At 40.5% G+C, this 24,429-nt stretch overlaps 2 protein-coding genes across 3 annotated transcripts; both read left to right on the plus strand.

The window, feature by feature from the left end:
• Positions 1 to 2,079: 2,079 nt before the first annotated feature.
• Positions 2,080 to 7,449, plus strand: HGO1 (homogentisate 1,2-dioxygenase). Of its 2 annotated transcripts, XM_006592497.4 has the most exons (10): positions 2,080 to 2,198; positions 2,302 to 2,500; positions 3,092 to 3,322; positions 4,755 to 4,834; positions 5,305 to 5,472; positions 5,574 to 5,749; positions 5,892 to 5,961; positions 6,074 to 6,228; positions 6,399 to 6,482; positions 6,981 to 7,449. In XM_006592497.4, the coding sequence occupies exons 2-10, from the start codon at positions 2,313 to 2,315 to the stop codon at positions 7,194 to 7,196; spliced, it is 1,368 nt and encodes a 455-aa protein (XP_006592560.1). In that variant the 5' UTR covers positions 2,080 to 2,198; positions 2,302 to 2,312; the 3' UTR covers positions 7,197 to 7,449. The 2 variants fall into 2 exon arrangements, with proteins under 2 accessions (XP_006592560.1, XP_040863058.1); XM_041007124.1 differs by having other exon boundaries at positions 2,149 to 2,500.
• A 1,558-nt stretch (positions 7,450 to 9,007) lies between these two features.
• LOC100807915 (stress response protein NST1-like) lies at positions 9,008 to 9,340 on the plus strand. The gene has a single exon (XM_006593102.1). It carries the CDS (start codon positions 9,008 to 9,010, stop codon positions 9,338 to 9,340), a length of 333 nt encoding a protein of 110 aa, XP_006593165.1.
• Positions 9,341 to 24,429: the final 15,089 nt, after the last annotated feature.

The following is a 24,429-nucleotide window of genomic DNA, read 5'->3' on the forward strand; positions in this document are numbered from 1 at the left end:
AGTACTCACCACCTCTATTAGACTTTACAACTTTCACCTTTTTGTCTAATTGTCTTTCTACTTCATTCAAAAAAATTTCCAAGGCATCGACTGCTTGAGATTTCTCATGTAATAAGTAACATAATCATAACATAAATAGTCTTCAATGAATGTGATAAAATACCATTCCTTTCTTAAAGAATTAGCATAAAAAGGTCCACAAATTTTAGTGTGCACAATTTCAAGAAGCTGAGTGGTTCTTGTAGCACCTTTCTCTGTGTGTTTTGTTTGTTTTCCTTTAAGACAATCCACACAAAAATTCAAATCAGTAAAATCTAGTTTTGGAAGAATTTCATTATTTATTAATCTTTTCCTTCCTTCTCTAGAAATGTGACCCAAACGTTTATGTCATAAGAAGGTAGAACATTCATTCACTAAACTATGTTTAGTGTCAGCATTATGATGCAGAGTCAAAATCATTTCAGCATACAAACCATTTAAATTCAATTTATATAAACCATCACCAAGAATGCTAGTAGTATCGAGTTTAGATAATGAAACCAAATTCCTAGATAAACTAGGTACATAAAGAGTTTTCAATAAATCTAATATTTTGTCAAGAATTAAACAATAAGTCTTCCACCAGTGTTTTTACTCTATTTACCATGAAGACGAACTTGTCATTTGGACTTATGATTTGACTTGTAAGAAATCCCTACATTATATTATAAACATAAGACGTACATACACTTGTATTATGGGGAACTTCACTTAAATTTGATTTGAAACATACATAAGCATTAAACTCACCTTTCTTTTTGAACCAAGCTTTATGTTTTGGGCAATCCATCTAGAAATGTCCAACTTTTCCACAGCAAGTGGCAATTATTGCCCTTTGATGTTTTCTTTTGGATTTGCTTTGATACTACATGTAAATTTTAATAGTTTTTCTAAGGATCACAATAATAGAAAACTGAACAAGATTTTGAAATCAATGATTCTCACAAATAATAGATAAATTATGTATATTTTTTCATAATGAAATTTCTCCCCAATGCGCTTTGATTCCTTGAAAGAGAAAAAAAAAATATTTTCTTTGACTCTTATTTTTGTTCTCTTTTTCTTTTATGACCGTGACTAGAGGTAAGAGAATACTCTAATGTTAAAAAAAATCTTATTTTATATTAGTGAGTATTAATCCCTTTATTAAGAAAGAAAAGAAGGAAGGTCGATCTTAACAAAAAATTAACTAACAAATTAACCATTAACAACAATTGTGTTCTCAAGGTTTTAAAATTGCACATACTCGCTAATGTGTTTTTTGTTTTTGTTTTAGATTTTTGTTTTTTTATATAAATAAGATCAACACTTCAAATAGATATATTTAGTTACGTTGCGTAGGTGACTGAGTGTTCATGAAGGCTAATCCTAGTATTATTAAATTGTATTATTATCATTTTTTAATTGTTTTATATGATAAACATTGTAAATTAAATGTACTTATTTTTATTTAATAAAAAATATAAGAAACTTGTAAAAAAATTGTGAAAAAAATCAATGGGATTTTATATTATTAATATTTAATTACAAATTATCATATAAAATAAATTTGTTAATTTGCATGATTATTTTCTTAAAAATCAAAGCTATTATAGATTTATAGTATTTAATTGATTAAATCATATTAACTTTTTAAGGTGACTAAATTAATAATACATAAAAATTAAATATATTATTTTTTTCGAAAAGAAACTATGTCCATAATAAAAAATCATAAGACTAGATCTAGGGGAATAGAAATAACCAAAATAAGTTTTGATTCTTCCAATAAATTTTTTTTTCATACGCATAATCAGAATTTTAGTGGAACAACAAGCATCCTAAAGGAATAGAGATATTAACTTGATGAACTCTGTTGACAAGCTTAAAGGATAAGTATATATCAATTTTACCGGACCTTTGGTTATCCAAAATATATATAGTGTTTGTATTATCTAAATTTTCAAAAATATCCAAATCGTTTAAACGTGACAATAATTGATATGATAGTAATACGAAATTTTGAATAATTTATTTACTCTGTTTGAAAAAAACGTGGCAGTAGAAGAACTTTGTCGTGTTCTTCATGAGTAGACCATAATTGATAATCCTAATCTGTTTCGGTGAAACAATTCCACTTGGACAAACCAGACAAACACTACCATGTTGCTATATTACGAGTAACGTTCCAGCACAGCTTTTGTTTATGCCTCTTCTTCTCTCGGAAGAAGTTCAATTCTTTACTCAAACTTTGTGTTCACTCTTTCTCTTTTTTGGTGTTAGTTCGGTGAATCATGGAGAACCCAATCGACGGTGGCGAGTTCGTGTACCTTTCCGGGTTCGGCAACCACTTCTCCTCCGAGGCCCTCGCCGGAGCTCTGCCGGTGGCGCAGAACAGCCCCCTCGTCTGCCCGTACGGCCTCTACGCCGAGCAAATCTCTGGCACCTCCTTCACCTCCCCTCGCAACCGCAACCTCTTCAGGTTCTTCTTCGCCTCTTTATTCAACTAAATATACTAAATCATTTTGAAGTGAATAATCTTTTGAGTAAAAACGAAAAAACGGGGAGACTCGCTAACTCCACGGAGAATAGTGATCAGTAAAGCTGCGGATATTCCGTTTCGAACTTGATGGACATCGGGAAAGGCGGTGGATATTCCGTGTAGTAAAAAAAGAAAAAAGATTTTTTTGACATCGAATGCGCAAATTGACACCTTGAGAGAGAAGTATAGTATGATTAGTGATATGATTTGATAGAGAAAAGAATAAGGGTGTCAACTAGATGTTTGAAAGTAGTGGGTGTTAATCTTTTGAGAAACAGAGTAAAAAAATTGAATCATTAGCGAGAAAATTTATGTTAACAGTAATAATGAAGAAGAACTTAATTTATTTCCTTGCAAAATAAGTCTGATTACTCTTTCAATAACTTTTCCAAGCAATTAACTCTTTGCGTATACCTAATTTTGAAGGACACTTTGGGCGTTAAATTGAAAATTAACTCCGTATTTATCTGCTGTTCTACTTTTGTTGGTTTAGTTTAGCGTTTTTTTTAATGGTTTTTGTTTTTGTTGTAGTTGGTTTTATCGGATCAAGCCATCGGTGACTCACGAACCGTTCAAGCCTAGGGTACCTGGTAATGGCAGAATTTTGAGTGAGTTTAACAACTCCAACAGTTCTGCTAACCCAACTCAGCTTAGATGGAAGCCCTTGGATGCGCCCGATTCGCCAACAGATTTCATTGATGGGTTGTCCACTGTGTGTGGTTCTGGCAGCTCCTTCATGCGCCACGGATATGCTATTCACATGTAATTAATCGGTAGCCTTTGGTTAATTAGTATTCTTGTTTATCTACTGGGTGTTGTGCCAGTTAATTCTTTCTTTTGTCATTGATTTTGTTTTTTTTTTTTTTTGGTTGGCTTGGCTTCCTAATCAGAATGGCATAATTTGTGAGCTTTGAGTCTCTTCAATTATAATATGATGCCATTGTTTAATGACTATGAATTGAAATAATATATTTTTTAGTTGACGTTAGATGTTGTCAGTTAGCTGTTGTAGTTGACATTTGTTAGTCGGTTAGCTTGTTAATTGTTACTACTACAATAAGCTCTACAAATAGAGCACATACTACAGTCATTGGTATATTTTCATTTCAATCAATACAATGAGATACTTTGTGGAACTGCTCTTAATATGATTTTTTGCCTCACGAAGTTGAGGTCATATGTATCTCCTTTCAGATCTATGGTTGACAGTTGGTATCACACCTAGCATAAGTGGTGTTTTAGAATAACCTTGTTTTCATGTGAAGTATGTAGTGCTGATAACTGTTTTGTCCTAGAGTCTGGATTTGGGCTTACTTTCTAAATACACTAGCAGGGGGTGAGACTCCAATTGTTGCGGCAAGGTGGCATAGCTGTAAAGACACTCTTGACACTAAATTTTACATTAGGTGTATATGAAGGTGGAAAAGGTATGTAACTAGGTGACTAAAATCCTTTATTCATGGTGAGGGATGGTTGCTTGGAGAGCAATCCATTCAAGATATAGTTCCCCTGCTACGCATGTTTAAGTTTCCTTTTTCTACGAGTTGAGTGGTTGACTAATGTTAAGAAGGGATGTTATCCCTTCTTTTCTCACGAATTCTAGGAGATGCTGTTGAATTATTAGGCACTTGAAAGCTATGTCATTGTCATCATAGGGTGGTATGGGTCTCACAGACCTCCTTTGCTACTTGTGTTGATTGGTGGGTTGGGTTGAAGGGTAGAGAATGAAGATATGAGGTCTATGTCTGAACAATAACTATGGTCTCAACAATGATGTGTTAAAGCAGTGATTGACACACTAAACAAAATGGAATAGGATTCTCTTTTTAAAATAAACCTACATAGAACAAAATTGGTATTTTATGTTTCGTCCTGTTGTAGTCTGTCTACCACAAATCACTAAGAAGAATCAAGTATTGTTTCATCTGTTCCATTTGTGTACTGTGAAAATTAATTTGTTTATATGATATGCTATTTTATCTTTGCTCTAAGTAATGCTATTGTTACCATGGACTGCTGCGTAAATACACCTCTAGCCATTAATTCTTTAATTTTGGTAGCCTATGCAAAATAATTCTAATATTGGGTTGGTCATAGATATTGATGCTAAACTTCCTGATTTTGTATGATAAATTTAAATTTTGAAGGTAACATTAACAGTTTAATAAATGGGAAAATGCTATACCACTTATAGGTACACTGCCAACAAATCAATGGACAATTGTGCCTTTTGCAATGCTGATGGTGACTTCTTGATAGTTCCCCAACAAGGAAGTAAGTCACCATAACAATTTCCTTGATTGTTCAATGTTAACTAAGAAAGTTGTGTTTGGGTTTAATAGCATTATGCTTGTGTGCATATAGTTCTCTCTGCACCTATATAATTTCCCTGTTGATCTGTGCCCAATGAACTTGGCTAGACTTGAATATAAAAGAAATTTCCTAATTGAAGGATGCATATGAATGATGAATATTGTTCTTTTAAAGGGCTGGTGCATTTGTCTTCTGAATGGGTATTTAAGAGTTGTCTTTGATTTTTTTGTGTGGAATCTTATTGTTAGAAGGACAACCAGTTGTCACCATGTTTCTGAACTCTTCCACGGATGAATTTCTTCTTTGACATGGTTAAATAAAGTTTCATGATGCTTAAGATTATACTCTAATCTGTCCTGTGTATCACAGCTTTTTAGGAATATACCTTTCCTTTTTATTTATATTTTTCATACTGTCTGCTGGATTTGTAGGACTCCTTGTCACTACTGAATGTGGAAGGTTGAAAGTTTCTCCAGGTGAAATTGCTATATTACCTCAAGGCTTTCGTTTTTCTGTGAATCTTCCTGATGGTCCATCCCGTGGTTATGTTGCTGAAATTTTTGGTACTCATTTTCAACTTCCTGATCTGGGACCAATAGGTACTTTTCTCTTTTTACTCTTAAGAAATTTAAGCTACCATATATGTTGCTTGAAAATTCATGGTATGTGAAATTAAAAATAACTTTTTTAACCATTGTAGGTGCTAATGGCCTTGCTTCCCCTAGGGATTTCCTTGTTCCCACTGCTTGGTTTGAAGATAAATCTTATCCTGGGTACACCATAGTGCAGAAATTTGGTGGTGAGCTCTTTGATGCAGTACAAGATTTCTCTCCTTTCAATGTTGTTGCTTGGCATGGTAATTATGTTCCATATATGGTGGGTGTTTTTCCCTTCTTCATTGTTTCAAGAGAATGACTTATGATTACAATCATATTATCTTCAGTGTGTTAGGGTTATAATTTCTGTGAGAGAATTTATGCATCTTAATTAATTTGGCAACTATTCTTTTCACTTGCAGTATGATTTAAACAAATTCTGCCCTTATAATACAGTTCTGTTTGATCATAGTGATCCATCAATCAATACTGGTATGCATTTTTGAAAATGAAATTTTCCTTCACCTGCTTTTCTCCATTTTTTTTGTTCATTGAAATTCTTTTCTATCTTTTTTTCTTTTTACAATTTTGTGCATATGTACAGTGTTGACAGCACCAACTGATAAACCTGGAGTGGCATTGCTTGATTTTGTCATTTTCCCACCCAGATGGCTGGTTGCTGAGCATACTTTCCGGCCTCCATATTATCATCGCAATTGCATGAGTGAATTTATGGGCCTCATTCATGGTGGTTATGAGGTATATCATATCAAAATTGGTCTTTTAATCGCCGTTTGTTGGTAGCACGAAGGATTTGCATCTTAATGGTAGTTTTTTGGTAATATGGGAAAAGAGCAGGATTAGTTTTGGGTCAGTTGAGACAAAATTTGGTCTTCTCTAGTCTTGTGCCTAACACATTTGTTTTTCAGGCCAAGGCTGATGGATTTCTTCCCGGTGGTGCAAGTCTCCATAGTTGTATGACTCCCCATGGTCCTGATACCAAGTCATATGAGGTATGTTTTTTTCCTAACGCCGGCAATTCTTGCAAGTGTTAGTAGTTCTTGATTTTACAAAATCTTCACTTTAATGTTTTATTTTGTAAAATGTTATTCACTTTAATGCGGGTTTGGACCCGCATCCTATTCTTTCCAAAATCATGTCCTTTTTTGTTTTTAACAAAGAAGCCTCTTTTATTAGCTTTTAGATTTCTACATCAAATATGCAAGTTTTTACTATAATAGACGTGGAACCGAACATGCTATTACTATTGGTCCATTTTAGAACAAAATGTGAAAAATAAATATGAAAATGATAAAAATGAATCATTTTTTTACAGTGTTAGTAACAAATTCTTACAATATCGGAAACTATAATGAGGTTTACTCCAAGTGCAAAACCTAGTTATGTGCCATTTGTTGATTTGGTTTAAGTACTAACTACTAAAGATGCAAAAAATATGAATTGATGGATTCAATCTTCTAGTAATGTATGTGTTGGTACTTGGTTTACAGGCTACCATTGCACGAGGAAATGATGTAGGACCTTGCAAGATCACTGACACAATGGCTTTTATGTTTGAATCGAGTTTGATACCCCGTATCAGTCAATGGGCCTCAGAATCACCGTTCTTGGACCAAGATTATTACCAGTGTTGGATTGGCCTGAAATCTCATTTTGCAGTTACTAAGACGTCTCCTGAAAACCCAAGCTTGGGAAATGGAGATTGAGGAGTGAAATGGGTGTTGCGACACAGGCAGTTAGACCACCAAAAGATTGGGTTTCTTTGTACATAAAAATAAATGTAATTACAAAAATATAATTTAGGTGTGTCAAAAGTGAACTCAACCCAATTGGTGGGAATCAAATGGTTTCAGGCAAGTTTTATGTACAGTGCAAGGGACTGGAATCTTTAAGATCTGTCCTAAAGAGGGTCTGTGTTAATCACAATCTATAAGTTAGGTTGTTTTTGGTTGTGCGTTATTTTCATGCAGGATTCCTAAGAAGTAGGAGCTCATAACTTTTGATTTAACAATCATTTGAAATCTTCCAACGGAAAACAAACACGTACTTAGAGATACTTGGTCATAAATTGAAAAAAAATCAATAAATAAATCGTTGACATGAACCGTTAAGAGAGTAATTGGTGAAGGAGTTGTGTTTGCTTTAATTCTAAATTTACCACCCAACTTTTAAAGGTAACACCATATAGTTCAATTTTTCTCATATTTTGCATCAGTCTTTATCAAATTATTTATAAATGAATCATTCGTTATTGTAAAAATTGAAATTATTAATTTTTTTAGAGGAATAAAAGTTATATCATTTCATTAATAATTTGTGAAATAATACATGAAGGGATATAATCAAGGACATAAGAGCTAGCATATAATCTTCAAGTCCTTATAAGTTTGTGAGTTACATGATTATTGATTACCTTACTTCTTTACATAACTCACCCTAGAGTTTGGAATTGGGGAAAAGAGATCTCTACATTTATTTAAAATGACATGGAAATTAGTTGAACCTTTGGTGCCACCATGAAAACAATCCGCAGAAACTTTGCAATCCTTTTCAATAAAAACATTTGAAAGATCTAGGCTCTATATCCATAGTATGGCTAATGCAAAGCCCAAGCTTCTGTCTCCTTTGGAATAGGAATACCACTAACGGTATTGGTCTTTGCCTTGACAAAATCTCCATTGCAATCTCTTAAGCACATACCCAAGCCAAAGGATTTGGAATCTATGAAGACTGCTGCATCAATGTTATACTTTAAAAAGTGTTGTTGAGGAGGAGTCCAAGTGTTGGTATTGCTGATCGTGTTGGTGTGAGGCGGTACTGTGGAGGAGCTTCTGACCTGTTTCCATTCAAGGAAATGCTGCCACGCCAAGTTGAAAGATGTTGATGGTGGAATTGCTTTATCTTCCCACAGTTTGGTGTTTCTCGATTTTCATATGCTCCATAAAGTAACACCTATTTTATTTATCTAACTTTCGGTTGTGAGATCTGATAGTTATAGATTTCATACATTTATATTCAATGAATCTATTACATATTGTAAGGATCTTAGAATCTATGATTCCTTCATACAGTTTGAAACTAAGTAAAACTTATCTTAATCCATGAAAGGTATAAGTTCTTCAATCTTCTTTGTCTCAATCTATCTCTTTCCTTCTTTTATTTTCCTCTCACGTTCTTGATGGTTAATTAAGGAAAAAAAATTCTTATGGCAGAGATAGAACCATTTGTCTTTTATTAACTAACTTCCATCAAGTTAGTTATCAGAAGTTTATTAACTTCCCATAAGTTTATTAACTTCCCATAAGTTTATTAACTTCTCATATTTGTCAATAGGTCTCTTTATTTTATTAAATCAAGTTTAGGCCCTTAATTCACATGAGTCATATTATCATGTTATTATGTTATACTTTAAAAAGTGTTGTTGAGGAGGAGTCCAAGTGTTGATGCGAGTTATTATGGTTACCGTGATGAGGAGGACGATGTGCTGACGCGGTTGGAGGGGCCGACGAAGGAGGCGATGAGGCGGGAGGCGACGAAGGAGGAGATGAGGTGGGAGGCGGCGAAGGAGTGGAGGAGGGAGGCGAGGAAGGGGGTGGTGAAGGTGACCGCGGTGGCAAGGGAGGTGCTAAAGGAGGATGAGGAGGAGGTGGTGGAGGAGGAGAGGGCGAGGGACAGAGAGGAGGAGAGGGAAAGGAGGGAGTTTGTGGTGCACGTGCCGCTGTTAGACAAGAAGGAGATTGAGAGGAGGGTGCTAGAGAAGAAGAAGAAGGATCTGTTAAGTAGGTACACGAGTGAGGGGCTCGTGGAGAAGCAGACTGAGGCCAAGGACATGCTCAACATTCAGCGTTAGGTTGGTTGGTTTCTACGTGCCAAGGTTTTGAAAATGCAGTCATAATTGCGGCTTTGTTGTGTTCGTTGGTGTTGCGGGAAATTGCAGACAAATGTGGCTGAAGTGAATGTGATTGTGGTTTAAAATTCTAGACTTTGCAACCAAAATTGCATTTGCAGACAGTTTGTTGGAAGCTTGCGTTTGAAATTTTAGTGGATACTTAGGTTGGTTATTACTTTGTTACATGTTGCAATTGAGGTAGTTTACATGCAAAGAAATGAATGTGTTGATATAATGATGCTTCTTTTAAAACCTAATGAAATGGAAATTTATTGGATAGTGTTGTGTTCATTGAGAAAATTGAATTTGAAATGCATCATTTCAGTTTTTGTTTACCACACAACAAGGATATACAAATGGATCTTGGGCTTTACTGAGAAAATTGGTGTTCTTTTTCTTGTGTTTGGAAATTTAGTGGATAATTGGTTATTACTTATTATGTGTTGAATTTGAGTTAGTTTAGATGCAGAAAAATGAATATGATGCTAACTTGTGATAGTACCACTTTTTTGTGTGAAATTTTATGAATGGTTTATTTATTAGATCATGGTGGTGTGCTACTTGAGAAAAAAATGAAATACACCATGCTGGCAATTTGAGGTGTTGTTTGCCAAAACAAGGATATACAATTGATGTGTGGTTTTATTGTGCTAATTGATGTTTTTTAGCTCTCTCTAGAGATGTGTTGTATTCTAGTCTGGTATATACTTGCTCATTTTTAAAAATGGGGAGTCAATGAAGGTTGGCTTAGGCTTGAGGTGCATCAACTAAATGTTTGGAGTTTGATTATTGCTTGTGATCCTTAGCTGTTAGTACCAACGGAAGCCCTATTTGAGGCTTGTGGGGAGCACATCCAATAAATCAGAGGGTAATGGTTCTGTCGCAACCTACCCTTCGGCGGGAGGGCGACGCGAGACTCGCGGGATGCGTGTTCCACGAAAGGAATACGCGCGGAGTCGCCACCAACGTTTATTCGAGGAAAACGTCGGAAAAACCGGAAAAGACGCGACCTACGAACTTTTAAGTGAAAGGTTCGGGAGTTGTATTTACGCACGGGGAAGGTATTAGCACCCCATACGTCCGTCCCAAGGGACGGCAGCCTTTAATCGAATGTGCAAACATGACTTTGATTTTTACGTTCCCTTTTATGTCCTTATATCCTTTTTATATTTTTCCTTTTTTGTGGTCGACAAGGGTGTTTCCCTTTGCTCCTACGTATTCCTCAATTTGGGATGAGAAAATCAGACCTACGTAGTTCTTTTGGAACAAAGTGTTTGGTTAAGTTGTTTTTGTCCTTTTTGCAAAATATGTTTTTATTGAACAAAAAGGTCATTTAAGGTGTTGGACCATTAAATGATCTTTTGATTTTGAAAGGAGAGAAACGTTAAGGTGTTGGACCATTAACGATCTTTTGGGGTGGTCGACAAAAGCGGGACTTTTGCTCCTACGTATCCTCAAGGAGGAACTCAGACCTACGTAGTTCTTTCGGAACAAAGTGTTTCTTTTTTATTTTAAGAGGTGATCATTTTAAGGCGTTGGACCTTAAAAATGATCCATTTTACTTAGTGAGGAAATGAAACGACAAACTTCAAAAGCCTATTTTTATGGACGAGCTTGACTAGGCGAATTGATCTTAGCCTTTAGTTTCACTTTAGTTATTAATCAATTCGATTAAGAATGAGCAATCCCAAAGAGAAAACGTCCGATTGATTTTCCGCTTTATTTTACTAAAAGATGTTTTTTTGATTATTTATATTATTTTTTTACCTCTTTTTGATTTCCAACGTGGTTACGGCATGACCGAACGGTCGAAATTTATTTTAACCGAAGTTAACGGATAATGCAATTCAAATGTTCGGTGAAAATTTATTTTATTTTTAAGTTAAGCGAGAAATGACTTAAGTAAAATGGCTTAAGCACGTCAACAGGGGGTATAAAGAGTAAACAAAATGAGAATCAAAATGCACGAAACACAATGTGGACCACTACGGGTGCATAGAATGAATCGAAAAGCTTGGTTCGAGGTACTTACCCGTTGAAGATCGAAGAACGATGAAGAACGAATGAAGAACGTCGAAGAACGGTTCAAACCTTTGCGAGATTCCTCACTGAAAACGTTACGGAAACGTTTCGGAAGCGCCTCGGCTTAGATTTTCTTCACGGAAACAATTTTTCCAAGCAAATTCCAAAGAGAGAGAAGTGCCTAAAGGGCTGGGATCCTTTTCTTCTTCATTTTCTCCCCTATTTATAGCAAAATAGGGGAGATGCTTGCCGCCCAGCTCGCCCAGGCGAGCTCAGCTCGCCCAGGCGAGCAGGGTTGCTTCCTCCAGAAGCAACCGCCTTCTGGAGGAACCTTCTGGAGGGCCCAAATGGGCCTGGGTGCTATTTGCACCCCCATTTTTACTAAGTTCACCCCCTCTGCTGTTTTTTGGTGATTCTTTTTTCGTAAAGTTACGGAAACTTACGAATTTCGTAACGATACTTGTTTTCTTTCCGTAATTGTTACGGAACCTTGCGGATTACATAATCATCCCCTTTTTGACTTACGGAATGTTACGGAACCTCACTTAATTATGCAACGACGCTTCCTTTTGATTTCCGGTGTGTCACGGAAACTTACGGATTGTGCATCAATATTTTTTTGGTTTTCCGGCATGTCCTGAAATTTCACAAATTGCCTAATGATGGGTGCCAAGCACCTCACGAGGACCAAAGAATGGTCGCACGTCATCGAGCAAAGGTTCCCGGACGAAATTAGGGTATGACAGTTGCCCCTCTTTACTTGTCTTTTATTGGAGATAAAAGAAAAGTAAAGATAAGACACTAATTTCGCTCCTCTCGACTTGGCGAGAGTCGCGGGTGACCATAAAATCTCCACATGCCAATGACTTGTTGTTCCCAAAATTTCACAAATTGCCTAATGACGGGCGCCAAGCACCTCACAAGGACCAAAGAATGGTCGCATGTTATCAAGCAAAGGTACCCGAAAATCAGTGTATGACACTAATTTCGCTCCTCTCGGTTGACGAGAGTCGCGGGTGACCGTGACTTGTCGTTCCTAGGATTTCACAAACTGCCTGATGATGGATGCCAAGCACCTCACAAGGACCAAAGAATGGTCGCATGTCATCAAGCAAAGGTCCCCGAAAATCAGCGTATGACACTAATTTCGCTCCTCTCGGCTGACGAGAGTCGCGGGTGACCATGAAATTTCCACATGTAAATGACTTTGTTGTCCCCGGAGGAACAAAAGGTGCAGAAGACTGTGTCAGCCTCTGCATGCTATCAAGCGTTCTGTCTTACAGATAGCAAAAGAATGGGTGCGAATAACCATAAGGTATCTCCGCGTATCTTGGGTGCAGAATGACCAAACTTGGTCTCTGCTTGTCATCGGGCCCGCCGCCTCTGGATGACAAAAGGGTGCGGATAACCGTAAGGTATCTCCGCGTATCTTGGGTGCAGAATGACCAAACTTGGTCTCTGCTTGTCATCGGGCCCGCCGCCTCTGGATGACAAAAGGGTGCGGATAACCGTAAGGTATCCCCGCGTATCATGTGTGCAGAATGACCAAACTTGGTCTCTGCGTGCCATCGGACAACAACTGTGTCTAAATAGCAAAGGGGTGCGGATAACCGTAAGGTATCCCCGCGTATCATGTGTGCAGAATGACCAAACTTGGTCTCTGCGTGCCATCGGACAACAACTGTGTCTAAATAGCAAAGGGGTGCGGATAACCGTAAGGTATCCCCGCGTATCAGCTCTTGAGTCATGGCAACAAAAGGCGGTGTGGTCGACAAAAGCGAGGCTCTTGCTCCTACGTATCCTCCAATGAGGAACTCAGACCTACGTAGTTCTGGATAACTTGTGAGACTTGAAAAAGTCTCGGTGTTTTCTCCACTAAAATGCAAACATGTTTTAGCAAAGAGACAAATATTCCAACTGATTTTAGAGCAGCATATGATTTGAGTGACAAACAATGCGCCTACCAGGGAAGGAGAGTCTGCTGATGGGATCCCCCATAACCATAAATGAGATCTTGGATGTTAGCATTTCGTTTCTAAATGACCATTTAGAGGAAACACTGGGTTCGACAAAAATAGAAGAAATCCACTCAAAGTGTATCAATCTCGCACAGGTAAGTGTTTCATCCTAATTCCGAACCATAGATATGTCATGACTTGACTTTGCAAATTATTTCCTATCAAATCAAAAATTACATGCGTGATCATGGATCAATAGGGCTTCCCTTGGGAATGGGTTCTTTTGATGGTTTCTTCTTTCGGTTTTTATGTGTTTTTGGCTTTTGATTTTTCTGGCTTTTTCTTTTTTTTGTTTTTTTTTTTTTAGTGCGGGGCGAGAAAAAAAAAGTCGATATCGATGTGTGGTAACGGAAAATTGTCCTTGGGACTGGCCCGATTCAGGTCCCGGTAATCTACACACATTCGTACTTTCCCACCCTTTTTAGGAACTGGTACGATGTTGGCAACCCATTCTGGATACCGAGCGACGGCCAGAAATCCAGCGTCAAACTGCTTCTTTCCTTCTTCTTCTTCCTTCAAGGACGTTTCGGGTTTCATCCTCCTCAATTTCTGTTTTACTGGGGAACACCCGGGATTTAGAGGCAATCGGTGCTGCACAATGTCAGAACTCAAACCGGGCATATCTTGGTATGACCAAGCAAAGATGTCTTGGTAGTCTTTTAGCAGGGTTATTAATTCTTCACGGATAGGTGCGGTAATGCCTGTACCTATCTTTACTTCCCTCTTTCCACTGCCAATTCCTAAGTCTACTAGCTCTGTTTCTTCTTGATGAGGCCCCATTTCTTGGTCCTCATGGGCAACCATTCTTTCTAGTTCCGAAGGAAGTCCCACCTCCTCATCTCCTTCATCTTCCGTTTGGTTCATTTCTTGCTCGAAGTTGATAGACGGGTCCCAGGTATTAGTACCTTCGGGGGACTCGTCATCGGATCTGCCGTTTCAGAAAAAGAAGTAAACATGCAAATGAATGAGAATGGGTAGAGACCAGGAACAGATGAAGAAAGATCCTTGTATTATAAATTCAAAGACAAAAGACGCAAAGCCTTAACAAAATGAAAACTCTAAAGCCTAGGCCCAACTATAGAGCTTTTAAAACCGTAAAGGTTTACATTATGCTTGTTGCGTAAATGCCGGGGCGTTCCTCCACCCGCCAATTTCCCAGCTGGAAATCAGGAGGGCATGGTCGGACCAAATCCGAAGTACTTGGAATATCATCTTCACATATCGCGAACACTTGACCTTCATCTCCCAGACCCGCACTTATAAAGCTTCTACTTATGTGGCAGGGCGGGCTTCCTTTACTTTCTTGTCTCCAACGCGAGCTCTGACCACTGTTCTTCCTTCCCGCGATGCTTCTTTTCATGTTTGCCTGAGTGGGCTTATAGCCTAAACCATACTTCCCACGATTTCCTTGGGTTTTTATCAGGCTAGTTATGCCGCCATTGTCTTTGCCTAAACCCATCCCGGGTTCATAACCGTTCCCCAACATAACTCGGGCCATCATTACCGCCGCATCGGACAGACAAGGTTGCCCAAAGAGGGAGTCCACGGAGGAAATGCTGACCACCTCAAAAGACTGGAAAGCGGTTTCTAACGATTCTTCTGCGGCTTCCACATAAGGCATGGAGGATGGGTAGCTTACCAAGATATCTTCCTCGCCTGACACGATGACCAAGTGCCCCTCCACTACGAATTTCAGCTTTTGGTGGAGTGTAGAAGGCACAACACCCACTGAGTGGATCCACGGGCGCCCCAACAGGCAACTGTAGGGTGGGTTAATGTCCATTATTTGGAAGGTGACTTGACAGGTGTGAGGGCCTATTTGTACTGGGAGATCGATCTCTCCCCTAACCTCTCGGCGAGTGCCGTCGAAGGCCCGAACCACCATTGAACTTGGTTTTAAATGGGAAGCATTGAATGGTAACTTGTCCAAAGTACTCTTAGGCATCACGTTTAAACTGGAACCATTATCGATAAGTACCTTGGCCACGATATGGTCCATACACTTGACTGATACGTGTAAAGCCTTATTATGCCCTCTCCCCTCGGCGGGGATTTCTTCTTCGGCGAAGGCAAGATAGTTGTTGGCAGTGATATTGTTGACCAGCCCTCCGAAACCTTCTACCGAAATATCTTGGGCCACGTGAGCCTCGTTCAGCACTTTTACTAGCAGAGCCCGATGAGGCTCGGAGCTCATAAGTAACTCTAGCAGCGAGACCCTAGCCGGGGTTTTGTTGAGCTGTTCGATAACCTTGAATTCGCTCTGCTGAATTATCCGAAGGAACTCGCTGGCTTCCTCTAGCGACACCTCCTTTCTACCATCCCTTTTCTCTGGGGGCCCCTTTGCTGGAATATCTTTATTCGAAGCGTGGGGTGCTTCGCCATCTTGTTCCTCCACCACCTTTCCTTTTCCCTTGACGTCAGCGGGTTGGACCGGTAGGTCCGGAGGTGCGAACACACGACCACTACGGGTCACACCACTCAGTCCCGTGATATTTGTTACTTTAGCCGACAGCGAGCTGACGTCTGTGACCTCTTCTTCCTTCTTCTCCGGAGGTGTATATCTCCACGGGACCGCGTGACTATTCTGGTACGGGAAAGGAACAGGTTTGACCATTAAGGGATGCCCAGGCTTTTGCGAGGCTGCACTTTTAGTAAAGTATATCACCAAGGGTTTGGGCTTCGCAATACCGCTCCCCTCCGTAGATTGCATGCATATATGCGGCTCTTCTTTTCCTTTAATGCCGACTTCTAGTCGACCTTGGTCTATCATCCGTTGCAACAATTCCTCTACTTCCAAACACGTCTCCATGTCATGCATCTCGCCGGGATGTAGCAGACAGGAATCCTCCTTACACCCACTATGGGGAATTACCCCTCCTTTTTGTAGGGCCTCAAAGATAAACCTCCTAGGGGCTGCCACATCTCTCAACGGTTTAGACCTGTGGGGCCTATCGGATTCAACTGCATTAACAGCTCCCCCTCCATGATTGGCGAGCGGGTTGGTCCTCACATTGGGCCGATCCTCTTGGAAAGTCAGCCATCCGGCATCCATTAGATGTTGGACCTTGTATTTAAGGGCCATGCATTTTTCGATGGAATGCCCCGGGGCACCCCCATGGTACTTGCAAGTTGCATTAGGGTCATACCACTTCGGGAAAGGGGGTTCGAAGACCCTTCCGGGAGTTACCACGGCCAAATGATTGGCGATGAGGGATGGTAGAAGATCTTCGTACGTCATTGGGAGCGGGGTGAATTCCGGCAACGGTCTCGGAGGGAAGTTCCTTGTCGTGTTGGAATTACCGGCTGGTCGAGTCGCGTTCGGAGTTGGAACTTGGGGAGCTTCCCTCTGGGTGGGTGCCTTAGGCTGTACGGGTGTTGAGCTAGAGGCGTTCCCAGCAGGAGCCGAGAAGCTTGGGTGATGTTGCGCGTACTGATGGGTACCATGAGGTGTTTGCTGGGGTTTGACCCATGCGGGCGTTGAAGAGACGGCATGGGCATCTCCTTCCTTCCTTTTTGCCCCTGTTGCCCCGATTCTTTTGGCGTTCACGTTTGTGGAGGAAACGTAATCAAACTTTCCTCTCTTCAATCCCACCTCGATTCTTTCCCCGGCAAACACCAGATCCGCAAAGCTGGACGGCATGTAACCCACTAGCTTCTCATAGTAGAACACCGGCAGAGTGTCTACCATCATGGTGATCATCTCTCTCTCAACCATGGGAGGAGCTACTTGCGCCGCCAAATCCCTCCATCGCTGCGCATATTCTTTAAAGGTTTCACCCTCTTTCTTGAACATATTCTGCAGTTGAGTACGGTCCGGAGCCATATCAGAATTGTACTGATACTGCCTTAGGAAGGCGGTAATCAGATCCTTCCAAGTACGGATACGGGAAGCTTCCAAATTAGTGTACCACACTACCGCAGCTCCGGCCAAGCTATCCTGAAAGAAGTGTATCAACAGCTTTTCATCTTTAGAATGGGCGCCCATCTTACGGCAGTACATTTTGAGATGGTTTTTGGGACAAGTCGTCCCTTTATACTTGTCGAAGTCCGGCACTTTGAACTTCGGGGGAATAACAACATCGGGTACTAAGCAAAGATCCGTCATGTCGGCAAACGGATAGTCCCCAAATCCTTCCACAGCCCTCAATCTTTCCTCCAGGAGATCGAGCTTCCTCCTTTCTTCAGTTGTCGGGGGCGGCCCTTCCATAGACAAAACTATTGGCGATGCTGCGAGGTTGGGTTGAGGCAACGTGCCCGGTGCCGGCCCTTCGGGGATCGGGGGATAAAACTCGACATCCCTCCGAGCATAATCTTGAGGGTCTTTATGGACTTCGTCGGGCTGCTGATGAGGCTCTTTTTCATGGACGGGAGAAGCAATGTGGCCCGCATCTTCTTGCAAGATGGGTGGTGAATAGTTGGGCGGCAGTCCATAAGGGTAAGCCGTTCGGTTGTATCCCAGGTGAGGGCTGCCATCGTGCCCCAGTGTGTCCCTTCCCCGTCCTACTATGTTTGAGGGAGGATGGTGCGTAGTTGCCAAGGGAGTCGGGTCTGCTTCGGCAGCCGAACTGACAGCGGCGGCAGTGGCCGCGTTCTTCTCCATGAGCTGTTTCATACCTAACATGGCCTCCATCATGGAGGCCATTTGTTCTTTCAGAGCCGACATGTCGGCTTTCATCTGTTCCTGCGTCTCCTCTTGATCACCCATCGTTCTAGATTTGGATCTGGTGCGATAGGGATCCCTTGCGGCGCGTTTAGTTATGGTGTTTTCCCTAAAAAACCAAACGTGAGGAGTGGGTAAAGAAAGAAAATGCATGCTAGAGATGAGATGTAGGAGTGATTTGATTTGCACAAGTTTTTTTTTTGGAGTAAGAACATGGGACCAACTCATTTTATTTCAAAAAAAGAAATCATATCTAGTCAAGGTCTGAGAGACCATACAAGTTTCCTAACGATTTCTAATTATGTGGGCCATTAAGTCTATCATATGCTGACAATAGCCGAGAAGCCCATGGATCTCTTCGGGGGCGGAGTAGGTGTCTGCCATCGCCTTGGCCTTGGCTAACAATCGGGGAAGTTCTTGACTCCCGTTCAAGGTAAGAGCAAACCGACCCACCCACATGGTTGCCTCTCGGTGTAAAGAGTCGATCACCCTTCCTCTAGCCTCTTTTTCCGCATATACTTGAGCATACTCATCCGCGATTCTATGCTCGTGGGCCGTGGCTAGACCTAACTCTTCTTCGTACTTGGCGATGATAGCTAACATGTTGGTCTCTGTCTCGCATAAACACTGAGACAAGCTTCTTTTGGACCTTGAACAAGTCATCAACTCCTCTTTCAGAACCATGCCATGTGCTCGCGATTGGTCCCTTTCTTCCCTTCGCAACTTGAGTTCACTATTGCTACCCCATAGAGCTCCGCGAAATTTGTTCCGGCCATACTCTTCCTTGCGAGCCCTCTTGGTCTCTCGTTCAAGGGCTCTTGCGGTAATTGCATTCTCTTCCCGTAACCCGGCACACTCCTTCCGAACGTGTGTAGCAGCCAACTTGAACTTCTCCTTGGCGAGTTTTGCCTTTCCTAACTCGCTTTTGAGAGCTTGGACTTCCTCGTCCTCTTCCGGTGCTTCAAAATTCTCTTCGCTGACGACTTTTAACTTGGCGAGCCAATCTAAACCTCGTATGCGAACTTTCAGCCATTCGTGGTACCCACCAATGATGCCATTACGAACGCCTCTAAGCTCTTGATCTTTCCTTAACGGGGTTTCCCATGCTTTATGGATTCTTTGGATAGTCTTGGAATTTTCTGCGCCGAGATCCCTCACGAGGAAAGGAGACATGCTTTCTTCCGTTGGTGCTCCCCTCATGGGGTACCCTAGTTGCCTTATAGCGAGCGTGGGATTGTAATTAATACAACCCCTCGTTCCTACCAGCGGAATGTTTGGGTATCTCCCACATGAGAAAAGGACTCCTTCTTTTCCTTCCTTCCATCGAGGGAACCAACTGATTGTTCTACCTCCTATCCCGGCCAAGAGCTGGTCCCAATCCATTCTCCTCTTTTCAGTACACGAGCGATGGCTCAGGAGCGGACATGGATGTCTTGTGTCTTGTTGGAACAAGTGTGAAACCAACCAAACACAGAGGGCGGGTAAGCAACAGATGATCCGTGCGCTACTCTTCTCGCACCTTCGGTCAAATGTGTCAAATAGATCTGCCAAGACAGCTACCACCGGACTTTCCTTACTATGGTGGTAGGCAAGGAAAGCGTCGATTGCTGCTAGGTCTATCAAACCATCCACGTTTGGAAAGAGGACAACCCCAAAAATTAGCAAAGCTAACACATCCATAAACGGGACCCAGTCTCCTTGATTGGCCATGCCCCTCGCCTTGTCTTCTAGGTACTTCTGTGGTAGGCCCGCTATGCCGTTCCGAGTCTGTTTTATGCGGTCCAAACCTCTGGCTGAATCCTTGACCACAGTTGCAATTCTGCTCAAAGAGGGGAGACACCCGGAGGAAAGATATGGTTTTCTTCCCCCGAGGGGACATCCTAGAATTTCCTCAAATTCTTCAATGGTTGGTACTAATTGGAAGTCTCCGAATGTGAAGCACCTCAAAGGCTGGTCGTAGTATTGGGTAAGTGATACAATGGCTTCTATGGACACCTCTGCTATGGTCAACTCTAAGATCTTTCCGTAAGTCTTGCGGAAGGTTTGCATTTGGAGGGGTTCCATCAACCGCCCTAATTCCTTGATGCTGGTGGTATCTAGGCTTTTGACCTTGACTTGGTAGAACCTCTTGCCGGTTTGATTTGTTCCCATGCTTACTAAAGTGAGATAAAAGCTGGTGCAAATCAAAACTCCGATATCTCATGGGTGGGATGGATGAATGCATGATGGAATGCATATGACACAGATGCAATCTAGGAATGCGGGGGTCCGGGGAATTTGTCCCCTTCTTAGATACGGCGTCTAGGGGTAACGAAATGCCCCAACGCACGTTTTTAAGAAGGCGACACGGACCCTCCGTTGGTTTGTTTACAGTAGGGATCAAGACAGAACCCATATGCAATGCCTATGCAAAAGACACAATGCGGGAATGTGCACAGTATGACAATATTTACCGAACATAAGCAAAAGGGTATATGATACTCATGCATGGCAGTGTGAAAAATGGCACGCAGCGTGTTTGCTTCGTGCCCCTATTTAAGGGACCTACAAGGGAGAGAACTAACTAGGCTTTTAGCAATAATCCCCAAGGTAGTTATATCTCTCTTGATGGTTTCTAGAGGTATCATCCCCTTTGAAGAACATATTGTAGCAGTAGGGACTACTAGCAACAATAGGTTTTCAAAGAGAAAAGCTCTAGATGAGGGTTCACTGTAATCAAGCAAGTCGGAGACCTAGCATGATCACAGATTCACCTCCACTCCTTATGCTCCCATGAACCCGGGTATAGGGCCCTTTTTCACTCACAGTGTGTGCAAATAGTGTTGGTGTTTGTGTGCATCAAATGAATAAATATTTACTTCATGCATACATTCAAAACGCACTAAAAGCAACAAAGAGTTTATATACACAAGAACATAATGAAAGGAAACCAACAAAGGGGTAAGTCACGGTAAAACATTGCACAAAATTAAATGGCCTAACTCTCTAAAAACAGTCCCCAGTGGAGTCGCCAACTGTCGCAACCTACCCTTCGGCGGGAGGGCGACGCGAGACTCGCGGGATGCGTGTTCCACGAAAGGAATACGCGCGGAGTCGCCACCAACGTTTATTCGAGGAAAACGTCGGAAAAACCGGAAAAGACGCGATCTACGAACTTTTAAGTGAAAGGTTCGGGAGTTGTATTTACGCACGGGGAAGGTATTAGCACCCCATACGTCCGTCCCAAGGGACGGCAGCCTTTAATCGAATGTGCAAACATGACTTTGATTTTTACGTTCCCTTTTATGTCCTTATATCCTTTTTATATTTTTCCTTTTTTGTGGTCGACAAGGGTGTTTCCCTTTGCTCCTACGTATTCCTCAATTTGGGATGAGAAAATCAGACCTACGTAGTTCTTTTGGAACAAAGTGTTTGGTTAAGTTGTTTTTGTCCTTTTTGCAAAATATGTTTTTATTGAACAAAAAGGTCATTTAAGGTGTTGGACCATTAAATGATCTTTTGATTTTGAAAGGAGAGAAACGTTAAGGTGTTGGACCATTAACGATCTTTTGGGGTGGTCGACAAAAGCGGGACTTTTGCTCCTACGTATCCTCAAGGAGGAACTCAGACCTACGTAGTTCTTTCGGAACAAAGTGTTTCTTTTTTATTTTAAGAGGTGATCATTTTAAGGCGTTGGACCTTAAAAATGATCCATTTTACTTAGTGAGGAAATGAAACGACAAACTTCAAAAGCCTATTTTTATGGACGAGCTTGACTAGGCGAATTGATCTTAGCCTTTAGTTTCACTTTAGTTATTAATCAATTCGATTAAGAATGAGCAATCCCAAAGAGAAAACGTCCGATTGATTTTCCGCTTTATTTTACTAAAAGATGTTTTTTTGATTATTTATATTATTTTTTTACCTCTTTTTGATTTCCAACGTGGTTACGGCATGACCGAACGGTCGAAATTTATTTTAACCGAAGTTAACGGATAATGCAATTCAAATGTTCGGTGAAAATTTATTTTATTTTTAAGTTAAGCGAGAAATGACTTAAGTAAAATGGCTTAAGCACGTCAACAGGGGGTATAAAGAGTAAACAAAATGAGAATCAAAATGCACGAAACACAATGTGGACCACTACGGGTGCATAGAATGAATCGAAAAGCTTGGTTCGAGGTACTTACCCGTTGAAGATCGAAGAACGATGAAGAACGAATGAAGAACGTCGAAGAACGGTTCAAACCTTTGCGAGATTCCTCACTGAAAACGTTACGGAAACGTTTCGGAAGCGCCTCGGCTTAGATTTTCTTCACGGAAACAATTTTTCCAAGCAAATTCCAAAGAGAGAGAAGTGCCTAAAGGGCTGGGATCCTTTTCTTCTTCATTTTCTCCCCTATTTATAGCAAAATAGGGGAGATGCTTGCCGCCCAGCTCGCCCAGGCGAGCAGGGTTGCTTCCTCCAGAAGCAACCGCCTTCTGGAGGAACCTTCTGGAGGGCCCAAATGGGCCTGGGTGCTATTTGCACCCCCAGTTTTACTAAGTTCACCCCCTCTGTTGTTTTTTGGTGATTCTTTTTTCGTAAAGTTACGGAAACTTACGAATTTCGTAACGATACTTGTTTTCTTTCCGTAATTGTTACGGAACCTTGCGGATTACATAATCATTCCCTTTTTGACTTACGGAATGTTACGGAACCTCACTTAATTATGCAACGACGCTTCCTTTTGATTTCCGGTGTGTCACGGAAACTTACGGATTGTGCATCAATATTTTTTTGGTTTTCCGGCATGTCCTGAAATTTCACAAATTGCCTAATGATGGGTGCCAAGCACCTCACGAGGACCAAAGAATGGTCGCACGTCATCGAGCAAAGGTTCCCGGACGAAATTAGGGTATGACAGGTTCCTTTTGCAATGTTGTTGCAGTGGCCAAGCAAAAATAACTCCTTATTTTTTTTCTTAAGAAAGTTGTATTTTAGGCTAACTGCATTGTGCTCTTTTGTGTGTATATACACACACCCACACCCATGTAATTACCTTGCTAATTTGTGCTCAATGAACTAGCTTTATTTTGTACTCTTAACACTTGAATGTGAAAAATAAAATTTCTAATTGAAGGATGCATTTACATGAGAACTCAAGTGTCCTGTCCTATTAATGGGTTCTCTAAAGTTTTTTTTTATTCTGCATCATTTCTTTCAAAATTGTTTTTGATATAAAGAATCTTATTATTAGAAGGAAATATAGTTGTCACCATGTTTCTGCATTCTTCCATGACTGACTGTTTGGTTCAAGGGAGGGGAGAAGAGGGGAAGGGAAGGGTAGAGATTTTGATTAGACATTATGTTTGGTTGAGAGAGGGGAGGGGGAGGTTGTCATTTTCTTGTTTGGTTCACAAAGAGAGGGGAAGGGTTTTAAAAATAAATTTACTTTTCTATACTTACAATTTTAAATTCCAAAACATAATAAACCGAGATATTTCGGTCATTTTAGTTGAAATGTTTCAAATTCTCTTTCCCTTCCCTCCAAATCACCCTAATATTGGAGGGGAGCAAAAATTAGATGACGAAGGATTTTGCTCCCCTCTCATTCCTTCCTAAAAATTGAACCAAATAACAAAAGTTAAAAAAAATTCCACCCCTCTCCCTTCCTCCATTTCCCTCCAACCAAACATTATGTGAATGTTTGCTAGGCACGATTTAGGAACTTCTTGGTCATCTCTTGCTTTTTCTTTTGGTATGAGTGTGACACCCTCTACCCCATACATATATGTAATAATAATAAAATAAATAAGAAATTAAACTTAATTAAAAGTTTTTAAAACACATTTAAATACAAGTCTTTCAAGAAGGTAGAATGCTCACATTCACCTTTCTAACATCATAATAAAACTTGATCAAATAATTAATGAATTATTTCGGCTCAAAACAAGGTTGTCCAAGACATCATACAATTAATATAACAACTTATACCCTAATGTCACATCCTATCAGAGCATTGTGTCCCGACGTCCTTCAGCACAAGGTTCCTTAAAGCAATTCACCTAGTCATCTGCTCCCCTGAACACAAAGTTCAAGATCATCACAGGATCTAAACACAAACAACAGAGGGAGTGAGTTATCACATTCCTAACTAATAGAGAAAAATAAGACAACATATAAGTATAAATATTATATAACAAAATACAAGTTACTTGAGCATAACTCACATTATTTCACCACACGTCTCATTCGTTTTCACAACATTCGCATACTCAATAGTCAAAATACAATATCATCAAATCAATCAATATAGAATAATACACAAGCGTTATGCAGTAGATACACTAAGACTCAATCCTATATGCAATGTGGTATCATGTCAGTG

Source organism: Glycine max, chromosome 12 (assembly GCF_000004515.6).
Source record: "Glycine max cultivar Williams 82 chromosome 12, Glycine_max_v4.0, whole genome shotgun sequence".
NCBI classification, from domain to species: domain Eukaryota; kingdom Viridiplantae; phylum Streptophyta; class Magnoliopsida; order Fabales; family Fabaceae; genus Glycine; species Glycine max.